Source organism: Talpa europaea, assembly GCF_964194135.1.
Source record: "Talpa europaea genome assembly, chromosome: 7".
NCBI lineage: Eukaryota > Metazoa > Chordata > Mammalia > Eulipotyphla > Talpidae > Talpa > Talpa europaea.
The window spans coordinates 91151289-91162540 of NC_140074.1; the positions used below are offsets into that span (position 1 = coordinate 91151289).

An 11252-nucleotide genomic window follows, 5' to 3' on the forward strand; every position below is an offset into this window, starting at 1 on the left:
TAATTTGATGTACAAATAGATATACTTAATGACTGTTAGTATACCTGCTTTGGAGAAATATCTATTCAAGTCTTTTGCCCATTTTGAAACTGGGTTTTCTTTTGTTGAGTTATAATAATAATTTTTTTTTAGGTTCTAGATACTAGACTTTTATCAGAGGTGTGATTTGCAAATATTTTCTCCCATTATCTGGATTGTTTTTCTCACTTCATTTTTTACTTTCAAGCAAAAAAGTTTTAAATTTTGATTGAATCTAATTTATCTGTTTTTCCTTGGATTGTGTCATATTCAAGAAACCATTTTAGTGTCATTCAGGAAATCATGCCTGATCCCAGACCACAAAGATTTATGTCTATGCTTTCTATTTTTTAAAAAAATATTTATTTATGCATACAAGAGTTGGGGTACAGGCCAGAGATGCGGGGTGGGGCAGAGAGTGGGTGGTGGTGAGAGGATTCACCAGAGACAGTGTGGGGAACAGAACAGGCAGATTGACCGAAGTACACTGCTGAGGGGAGCAGCAGGCGAGTCAGGAGAGGTCTGCTGTGCCATGTGGGTAGCTGCCTGGCCGGCCCGGGGATAGAACTGCAGAGGCTGCAGATTGCTTCATACTGTGCTTAACCCCTTGCGCCACCAGGGAGGCCCTGGATGTGTTGTATTTCCGATGTCTGCGGCGGTGTCCAAGAAAGAGTTGGCTTTATGGGGACTGGAGCTTAAGTTTGGGCTGGAGACTCGCATGTAGTCGGCAGAGGAAGCCACAGGAGCGGCTGAGAGATGCCGGGGGAAGCGTGAGTCTCTTTGCTGCCAGGAACAGGGCTGACACATGTTCCTACATTCATTTTTTTTGTTTCCCTCCAACGCTTGCCGTCATCTCGCGAAACGGCCTAAGTCGACGACGACCAAAAAAATCACTCCTTATTCCTCACAGCTCCCCTCATGAAAACCGCGGGTGGAGAGAGGGTCTCAAACCCCGGCTCGCGCCGGGGCGGGACTCTACGGCAGTGACGTCACGAAAGGGGCGGGGACCAGGGCCGACCCGGGTGCGGAGCCGCCCCGCCCCCAGGCGCTCCCTTTCTGGGATCCCTGGAGTCCGGGGGCGGCCCTGGCTCAGGCCAGGTGGAGCAGGCCGCGAGCAGCCAACAAGCCCTGGGTGCGGTTGTACACTTCTTCCAGGGTGCCGGCACCCCGCGCCAGCGCGGCCCGCGCCTCCGCCTCCCGGGTTCCCGGACACGCCAGCTCGAGCAGGCGGGCGCGACCCGGGAAGGCGAGGAACGCCACGCGCGCCGCCTGGCGCACGAGCCAGGGGTGGTGCGGAGCCAGGGCCGTGCCGTAGGCGTCGCTGCACTGGACGCCGGCTTCCGGGCCTCGGCGCGCCCCGGTCGCCACCCGCTGGAGGCAGAGCTGGGACCAGCGTAGAGCACGGTGCAGCAAGAGCAACGTTCGTGAGCCCGAGGGCCTGGGCGGGTGTGGAGAGGCGACCCCGGGCAGCTCCAGCAGTCCTACCCGCCGCTCCCACTCCGCCATGGCCGCCAGCGATGTGTAGTGGGAGGCGTCCGGGCCGTGTACCCGAGCCTCAAGGGCTGACACTTTGGAGAAGGCCTCGCTGGTGGCGAAGGTGAAGATGGAGCCGAGAGGATTTAGGAATCTGTGTGTTTGGTAGTGGGAAAGTGGGACGATTTGAAAGGGCAGTAGAGTCACAAGGAGGTGGGGACTGCATTGGGGCAAGGAAGACCACTCACTTGATTAGCTCTCTCCATCCTGCTAAGTACTGCGACAGCTCCACATCCCCTTCAGGGTTCAGACTGGCACGGAATGGCCTCATCATGCGCCCCAGCATTCCCTGGGGGCCCAGACACTGAGGCTTTTCCCTCCCCGGGGCATCCAGGGGACCCGACTGTTGCTGAACCTGGGAATATAAGGGGGAAAGAGGGAGCAGGATCCCTTGTCTTCTGAGCCTCCTTAGCTAAGCAACCTAATAGGGGCCTCAAGAAATTGTTTCTGGGCCTCCCCGGTGGCGCAGCGGTTGAGCGCTGGGTTGCGAAGCTGCCCGCAGCCTCTGCAGTGCCGGTTCGATCCCCGGCTGCTCCCCGGCCACCAGAGGAGGGTCCCACATGGCGCGCAGACCTCTCCTGCCGCCCGCTGCTCCCCTCAGCAGTGTACTTCGGTCCTTCTGCCTGTTCTGCATCCTGCTCTGACTCTGGTGAATTCTCTCACCCTCCCGCGCTTCTGACTGTACCCAGTGCTTGTATGAATAAATAAATAAATCTTAAAAAAAAAAAATTTGGAAAAAAAAAGTGTATCTTTAAAAAAAAAAAGAAATTGTTTCTACGATCTATCAATAGCTAGTGTGCCTTCTGCTGTACTTTCAGCTTCTAATGCTAGCGGGGAGAGAAGTGCCTGCCCTTCACTAGTTCCTCAGCCTGGCTCCACTCCCACCTCTCCAGGGTCCCACTTGGAGCCCCCAGTTCCAGCCCTGCCCCGCGCATACCTGGAAAGATGGCAGTTCCTCGGGGAGGCAGTACTGCTCCCCGGTTCTGCAACTGGAGGGACCTGAGGAGGGGTGAGTGGTGTGGTGAGCACTCGAGCAAGGGGCTTTGGTTCCAAAGGTCTAGACTCCTTGGGCTCCCACCAGCGCGGGTGAGGGAAGGGGCCACTCACGGAGACTCCCAGCACTGAGATAAAGAAGCAGCAGCGCGAAGATAGCGAGAGGAATTGCACGGCAGAACCAGCGCCGCAGGACGGAGGGAGGGTGCGGGACCCCCATGCTGCTGCAGGGACCACCGCCCCCTCACCAGCCCCTAGCCAGTCCTTTTCCTTCCGGTTCCTGGAGGGGAGAGAAGTTCGCGGTGTCCGCGGTGTCCAGCGCAAAGGGTTAATAATTAACTGATTAATGCCCCTTCCTCTGTGCCCTTTGCCCCTGAAGGCAGCATCCCAGTGCTGCGGGACAGAATGAAGGGGACTCGGGGGATTGGGTGGGAATGACATGTCTGCATTTTTCCTTCCTGGTTGGGCCAGGTTGTAGTAAGAGAAGGCCAGGTTATTGGAAAGAGAAGCTGGGGTCAGAACCAGCTCCCCCACTGAGCAATTGTGTGAGCCCTAAGTTAGCTGTGTACTTGAGTTGCCTCCACTGTAAATTGAGACTAATAATAGGTGCTTTGCAAGCCTCAAGTGAGGATTAAATGATAATGTATGTGCAAAGACTAAATGGAAAAGCTTACCACAATTGCTCCATAAATCTTCATTAAGTTCAAGCGTGGGGCACCTGGGATCTAGGAACACTTGCTTCTAAATGCTCTATCCTAACCCCAGGGGACCTTGTCTTGCTCTGGATGCATGACCTCTTGACTATATCATTAGGATTTTCCTTTTACATTTTTGTGGTTTCATTTTTTTCAGCTCCAGATTGGTTCCCCATTTGTTGTTCAAACCAACCTTTATTAACTACTTCCGCATGCCAAGCCCTATACTGATCTCAAGAAGACCAAAGTGCCTTTACAGAGTTCCAAGTCCATTGGAAAATTTATCTGTCTCTCCCACTGGAATGTAAGCTCTGACGAAGACAAGGGCCTAATTTTTCTTGGTTACGCCTCTATTTACAACACTTAGAATATTGTCTGGATAAAAATATGTTATTGCTGGATAGATATGCATTGAATTAAAAAAAAAAGGAATGTATAGGAGGGGCAGGCAAGTTAGGGGTGGTGCCTCTTGACAGGTTTGAGCCAGTTTTGTTTTGTTTTCTTTGCAAATTAGGAGTCCACCTGGTGGTCAAGGTGGGAAAGACATTCCAGGGAAGGATACAGGAAGCAATGGAAAAAACAGCATCTCTGGTTCTCAGTCCCTTGTCAACCAAACCTCTTACAATTGTCCCTGTCTCTGTTTACATTTGGTTCTGGGTAGGGGAGAATGCCACAGAGTCTCAAGGAGTCAGGCCCCCATAGCTAAGAAGACCCTAACTTCCACACTTAATGGATTCTTGTCCTATCTCTCACGTTGGTCTCTTTCACACCCTGGTGATCCCTGTGGATGACCTGACCAATCCTGTCCCTAGTAGGATCCCAGAATCAACTCTTTCTTTCCTAGCGCCCCCCCCCAACCCCAACAGTGTTGGAATGTTTCCTGGATTGCTGACTGTAAACTTTAGACAAAGTCGCTTGCCATTTCTAAGCCCTAGTTCCCTCATCTGCAAAATAGAAAGGGCAATTCCCACCTCTAAAGTTGTCAGGATTAAATAGACGCTTGCATAGCCCTAACCACAATTCTTGGCCTCGAGTAAACTTCAGTAGGTGGTGGTTATTTTCTCTGCTCTAGCTGCCCCTCCTCTTCTGGCGCTGGGAGCCTCCGATTCCCTGAGCAAAGAATTGAGTCTGTGGGGTTTCTGGAACGGATTAGTATTGGGTTGCATTAAATCCAGATTGCCCTTCCGTAATCGGAGCCCTCGAAGGGGCAGGGGTGTTATAAACTTGTGTTAGGGACCCAGCTCACAGACTGCTGCGGGATGGAGGCGCGTGCAGGAGCTAAATTGTTGCTGCTACTGTGGATATGCTGCGGATCTGCAAGAGGTGGCCCAAGCGGCTACACGTCGGTCATCGAGGTGACCAACGGGGGCCCTTGGGGCGACTGGGCCTGGCCCGAGATGTGTCCTGACGGATTCTTCGCCAGCGGGTTCTCGCTTAAGGTGGGGGCTCAGGACTATGTTGTGGAGCGGGTGGAGATGCCGCGGACCCCAGAGTCAAGGATGGCAGTGTTCCGACTTGTTCTCACCCTGCCTTTCCTCGCAGTCCAGGTGGAGCCCAACCAAGGTATTCCTGGTGACGACACAGCGCTAAATGGGATCCGGCTGCACTGCGCGCGGGGGAACGCGGAGCGCAACACGCACGTGGTGGAGTCGGAATCTGGAAGGTAGTGGGCAGGGACCTAGGATCCCCTAGGGTGGGGGTAAGCCGTATACTCTATGTTACACAAATCCTCTTCCTGGCGGGCAGGTTGCTCCACAGCTGTGGGGCAGTTTAGCTCCCGGGGAGTGAAGTCAGTGACGAGATAACCCACTGGGGGTCAAGTAGCACCCAAGGATTGGGTGGGTGGAGGGTAGGGGGCTCCAGCAGAGCCAGAGCATCTCCACTTCCCTCGCAGGTGGGGCGCGTGGAGCGAGCCGCTGTGGTGTCCTGGCGGCGGTTACCTTGTGGCTTTCTCGCTCCGCGTGGAGATACCTGTGACCCCTGGAGACAACACGGCAGCGAACAATGTGCGCTTCCGCTGCTCCGACGGCACTGAGCTGGAGGGACCCGGCCAGACCTGGGGAGACTTTGGAGACTGGAGTGATCCGTGCCCTAAAGGCGCTTGTGGCTTGCAGACCAAAATCGAGCAGCCGAGAGGCCTCCGCGATGACACCGCGCTTAACGACGTGCGCTTATTCTGCTGCACTAGTTGACACCTCTCCCTGCTCCCTGACCCCACGCTTGGTCCACCTCCGGCTATTAAAGCTTCTCGTCTTGACTTCCGCCTCGGTTCTTTCAGGGGTGGGAGACGGCGTCTCCTTGTCTTCCTCCTAAACTAGCAAATTCAGGTTGGTCTCGCAGACAACTTAAAGTCGTGAACCCATAGTCTGGAAAAACATGATTTTGCGTACAAGTGAAGGAAGTTCCGGCTTCCTTTATGGAGCGCGCCTCCATGAAAAGCCCAGGTTGTGAATCACCAGTGGCCTCAGATTAACAAATTTCTACCAAATTAGGAGGTAACAATGCAAAAACCACTTAAGGCTTTATTTTCTAGACTTATAAGAAGTTGAAGTGTCATCGCTACAGTTTTCTCTCCCTTCCCTCACCCCAAAACCTCAAACTGTGGCTTTCTATACACTGATACCCCTTTAGGATCTTTGTCCTTGCTGCTCCCTCTGATTGGAACCAACACGTTTCTCCTCCCCACCCCCCACCCCCAACCCAGGTATCCAGATGGTAAGCCCATTTACCAGATTTCAGTGCAAAGTTCACTTTCTCGGATTTTCTTTATCTTATTCTAAAATGTCACTCCACCAGTCAATATCTGTCCCCTTACCAACGTTTTTAATTTTTTAATTTTATTATTTTTGAAAGATTTATTTATTTATTTATACAAGCATTGGGTACAGTCAGAGCGTGGGAGGGTGAGAGAATTCACCAGAGCCAGAGCGGAGAGTAGAACAGGCAGACTGTCAAAGTACACTGCTCAGGGGAGCAGCGGGTGCGGCAGGAGAGGTCTGCGCGCCATGTTGGACCCTCGCTCGGCAGTCGGGGATCGAACCGGCGCTGCAAAGGCTGCGGGCAGCTTCACAGCCCAGCGCTCAACCGCAGCGCCATCAGGGAGGCCTCACCAACTTTTTTTAAAAGTACTTAACAATTGAACTTTCCTTTTAAAAAGTGACCTGAAATGTTAAATTCCTTGAGCGCACAGAACTTGCCTGTCTTGTTTACCACTGTTATCTCCAGCGCACACAAAAAACTCTTTGTTAAGAAAATAAGGGGGGGGGGCGGGGGTGTCGGGCAACCCATAAGGCCTAAGGCCTGGTGTACCTGGAGGCCTCGGGACATTCCTCGCATAGAGCACATGTGAGAGCAGAAGAGAGCTCAAGCCAATTTATTCCAGAGTGGAGGGCGGGGGGAGGGGGCAATGAGCTTCCAGGAGGGGGCGATCCGTGTAGCCTCAATGAGGGGCGTCCTGCAAAAAAGACAAAGTAAGGACGCAGCCAAGGAGCAAGCAGCTCCCCTCCACAACTCCCGCTCTTGGCGTCCTACCTCCTTCCTGCAGTCGCCACAGAAGACGCCGATGGCCGCGTTCACCAGCTGCACGCCACAAAGCACGATCTCCAGGCACGAGACGGCCACCAGTATTGAGAAGAGCGTCACATTCCAATGGACCACATTGGGAGGCTTCACGCACCAACTCCACATAGTACGGTTGGCCAAGTAAGAGCCCCTGGGCACGGGACAGGATCACGTGAGCGGAGGCCTCACCGGCGCCCGCCCGCTCTGCCCCACGCGCATGCGCAGAGGAGGGTTGGCCAGATTTGGTTTGACCCACGTGGAGGAAGCTCTCTGGAAGCAGAGCCCTCCCCTATATCCCCCCAGGTTTTCCAGTTCAGGTGGAAAGACTGGTGGGAGAGGTAGAGAGTGGGAGGGGAGAAGGGGAATTGGAAGCGGGCAGGGCGAAAACAGACTGAGCCTTACTCGGTGTTTTCGAAGGGGTACTTCCATTTGTCATCATCTGTTAAGCATTGTGGTCCCATACGGAGCGCTGTTCCCGACACTGAGAGGCAGTAGATCGCGCCAAGAATCCCAAATGCTGAGGAGAAGACTGAGCGGAGCATCTGGATGCAGAGTGGAAGGCAGGGTGAGTAGGGCCGCCCCTTCCCCACTCTTGGGCAGACCGCACCTAGTTTCCCCTCACCCGGTGGCACCCCCATGACCGAACTCTAATCAAGTCCTGGCGAAAATACATTTCCTGACAACCCTGGGATTTGGAATTAGGGTAATGTTCAGAGTCAGCAGTTGTTGGAGGTTAGTACCTTTTGGCCAAACCCACTGAAGCCAGATTTGTGGAGCTGAGAGAATAAGGCCTCCACGGAGGAATTCTTGTAGCTCATGTAGAGGGGGTCATGCTTCTAGGTGTGACTCTTGGAAGAACTGGTTCAAAGACCAAACCCTGTGCCCTTCTTAGTTGGGGTCTTACCCTGCAGCGATTTCCACAGCAGCCTGCACCGCAACATCCCTTGCCCCCTGCCCGAACAGCTGCGATTCCTGGACAGAATACCTGTGGAAGGAGGGTCAGTGAGACAGCTAGGGAGGCCTCTCCCATTCTCAAGACCTTACTTGCTTCAGTGCTTATCTCGGCCTGGAACCTGCCTTCATGGATTCCCGCAGCCCTTTGGACAACAGGAAGGCCTTATCTCTACCTTTCCTGGAGGGCTGTCCTGCTCTACTTTAAGTCATCATTATTTATGTGCCTACTTATCTCTGACCATATTATAGCCTCCAGAAGGGTAGGGCCGCATTATCATTATATCCCTCACAAATCTTGGCACATAGTAGGTGCCCACCTGAACACGAGTCAGAGGTGTGGGTTTAAAGCTCGCCCTATGCTCACTCCACATTCCATGAATTGATTTATCTCTCTGGGTTTCACTTTTGTCCACTGTAAAATGGATCTGCAAGACCTAAAATGGATCTGCAGGACTGTTATCAGGATTTAATGAAATAGCAGGTTGACTTGGTGTCAAGACTGGTTAGAGTAAATGCTCGGTATAAATCTATTTAGCAGCAGGAAGGAATCATGGTGTTGGAATGTCTGGTGAGAGAGGATTATGGTGGAGGAAGGAGAATGTAAATAAATGAACTGATGGGAAGTATCAGAAAACCCCAAGAGACAGCCCTGGTCCTCTTCATCTGTCTTTCTTGCTGTGGCGTGCTTCAAGAGCCCTTTCCCTCCCGGCCATTAGTTACCCCCTCTAACAATAGACATTTCCTAAATTGATGCCTCCATATTGAAATCTAACAGCCTGAAATATGTGTTCACTTGAATATCTTGATTTTAGCTCAAATTCAGTTAGCCTCATACTGTCCTCACATTTTATTCACTGACATTTCTTACTTTGACTTTCTTACCTCCCTAGGTGGAAATTTCCAGCCAGGTCATTCAGGCTGGAAAACTTGAATCTCCATACCCTGTCAAAACTCAAGTCTTCGGGATTTTCCTTCTGGTGGTTTTGAATTTGTCAGTCCTTTCTTATTCCACAGTCAGTCCCTAATTACCTCCCATGAGGACGATGTTGTTAGCCTCCCTATTAGATTTTCTTATCTCTTGCTCTATGGACAAATCCTTCATTCCATCCTACATTGCGCCCTGTGGATTAAATTTAACTTTCAACAGGTCTTTTTTCTGCTGAAATCCCTTAGTGTCTTTTCAAAGAGTTGCTCATCAAGACTGAATTCTACGTGCATGGGTGGATCCATTTTGTAAACATTCACTGAACTGTAGTCTAAGGATCTGGGTATTTGTCTGTATGACTTAAATAAAAAGTTCAAAAAAAGTTTGAGAGGTCTGAAAAAAGGTAACAAAGTCCTTCAATAGTTTTTTGTTGTATTTATAATAAAATTTAGATTCCTCTCAAAATTTAGAGGCCTCTCAAGGGCCTCTGGCCATTAGTTACTCAGATCTCATCTCATTAAACCTCAGCTGCTCTGGCCAATCCCCCATCTGTAATGCTGATTCCTTCTTTTTGCCAATTGAATCTCAGTAAATATGTCAGCTCATCAAGGCCTTCTTTGAAACCATTACAAAAAGTTGCCCCCCCACCTTGCCCTGGTAGTTCTTTATGACAACACCCTGCTTTCTTAACTTGATGGACCCTATTCCTATTTGGAATAATCTTGCTTATTCATTTACTTTGTTTATTCACTGACTATTATTTCAGTGCCTGGAACACAGCAAACTGTCCTTGCTCTTGTGGGGTTTACATCTTTGCTTCCTTGAGGCTGTATGTCTCCCTAGCAGGAATAACAGCTTCAGCAAGAGCAGGGATCTCACCTGGATCCCCCATGTAGCTATGTGAATATATTTGAAAAAGCCTTAAGAGTCGTGCAGGGCATGGAGTTGGGGGAGGAAGGCACCTGGCAATGAACATGTTAGGAGGGCAACTTTGGGCTTTTTCCCTTCAGCAGGCTGGTTAAATTTGTGGAAAGATGAGGATCATTTAGGCTGGAGAACAGGTACCTTGTGGCATAGGGTGACTGTGTAAACCTGGGAGGAGTGTGAGATCTCAGAGGGATAGAGTCTGGTCCCACAGCCATGAATTCATGGGGTTAAGGGGACGGTTAAGAGAAAAGACCCCAGGGCCTCCCTAGTGGCGCAAGGGGTTAAGACACAACCTATTGAAGCTCGCTGCAGCCACTGCAGACCGAGTTCGATCCCTGGCTAGGGAGCTACCCACATGGCGCAGCAGACCTCTCCTGACTCTCCTGCTGCTCCCCTCAGCAGTGTATTTCAGTTGATTTGGCTGTTCTGTTTCCCACTCTGTCTCTGGTGAATCCTCTCACCCCCCACATCTCTGGCCTGTACCCCAGTTCTTGTATGTATAAATAAATAAATCTTTAAAAAAAGAGAGCGAGAAAAGACCCCAGAGAATAAGAGCGGATTGTTGGAAGAGATGTGACAACCAACAGAAGTCCAGGAAACCTGTGCCTTCCCTTCCCCACTTCTCTGGATAGATCCTAGTCAGACAAGTGGGGGCACCTTCTCTGCCTTACTGGCCTAGCATCCGAGTTTATCCTTCGTGCCTGGTGCAGAGTGGGCATCCATCCAGAAATATGGGCTGAGAGTGAATGGACATCAGGGTGGGAAGGTTGAGCTAATAGTAGAATGATTGACCTGTGATCTTGCTCCCTGACTCTACTTCCCACTCCCATGCCCATTATTATCTGCCCTGATAACTTCCTACGCAGCCAGCTGTTCCTCCTGCCTGACCCTTGTAGTGAGGTGTTCCCAACTTCTGCTCCAAGTGGGGGCAGGGAGGGGGAAGTGGTACATACTGCTTTCTCAGAAGGGGAGCTGTTTAGAGTAGAGGCTCCCCTCTTCATGGCCCTCAGTCACACAGTTCAGGATTCAGGCTCTTCTAGGACCACTGCAGAGTGCCCAGTGTTTGGGCACAGACAGAAGAGGAGCAGATAGAAGGACCCCCACCACAATGTTGCCAGCCCTTCCCGGGCAGCCATCCTTTTCTCTCTTCCCGCCTGTTCAGAAGCCCAAAGATTAGTGCCCAGCTCCCAGCCCATGCTCCCTGGACTCCCTTCTCACCATCAGGCCCCCGCCGATGAAGCCAGCCATGTACCAGACTTGCTTGCTGAGATTATTTGTCCAGGTGGTCTCCCCATTAGGCGCCAGCAGGAGGGCGTTGGATATGATGCTGATCAGGGACAGAGGGATGAGGCAGAGCCCCAGGAAGCGAGCACACTTGCCAGTGCACATGCTGTGGCTGGTGGGAAGGACAGGCAGGGAGTGAAAGTGGTTCCTGGGTGCAGAGGAAAACAAGCCAGGAGCCAGAGCAAAGGTCGGGGAGGAGGTGTGGCAGAAACTGGCAGGATAAAAAGATGTGGGAGAGAGACTGGGGCCCTGGCAAAGGGGGAGGGAGAGGTGAAGGACTGCTGCCCTCGAAGTGGAGGGAGGATGTGGTTGAAGAAGTGGGGGAGCTGCAAAGAGGAAACTGTCTGGGGTCATGGTGTTCT

At 51.8% G+C, this 11252-nt stretch overlaps 3 protein-coding genes across 3 annotated transcripts; 1 reads left to right on the forward strand and 2 right to left on the reverse strand.

Annotated features, from left to right (window-relative positions):
• Positions 1 to 1107: 1107 nt before the first annotated feature.
• On the reverse strand, positions 1108 to 2764 carry GLTPD2 (glycolipid transfer protein domain containing 2; the record flags this gene model as incomplete). Its single annotated transcript, XM_084238387.1, is given in 5 exon segments — positions 1108 to 1645; positions 1740 to 1906; positions 2489 to 2545; positions 2548 to 2616; positions 2618 to 2764. Coding segments are annotated over 5 exon segments (978 nt in total).
• Positions 2765 to 4498: 1734 nt separating this feature from the next.
• On the forward strand, positions 4499 to 5431 carry VMO1 (vitelline membrane outer layer 1 homolog; the record flags this gene model as incomplete). The annotated part of the gene is made up of 3 exons (XM_084238791.1): positions 4499 to 4678; positions 4787 to 4902; positions 5134 to 5431. The coding sequence occupies 3 exons, from the start codon at positions 4499 to 4501 to the stop codon at positions 5429 to 5431; spliced, it is 594 nt and encodes a 197-aa protein (XP_084094917.1).
• A 1171-nt stretch (positions 5432 to 6602) lies between these two features.
• TM4SF5 (transmembrane 4 L six family member 5) lies at positions 6603 to 10995 on the reverse strand (the record flags this gene model as incomplete). The annotated part of the gene is made up of 4 exons (XM_084237904.1): positions 6603 to 6951; positions 7203 to 7342; positions 7705 to 7785; positions 10825 to 10995. 4 exons carry the CDS (start codon positions 10993 to 10995, stop codon positions 6603 to 6605), a joined length of 741 nt encoding a protein of 246 aa, XP_084094030.1.
• Positions 10996 to 11252: the final 257 nt, after the last annotated feature.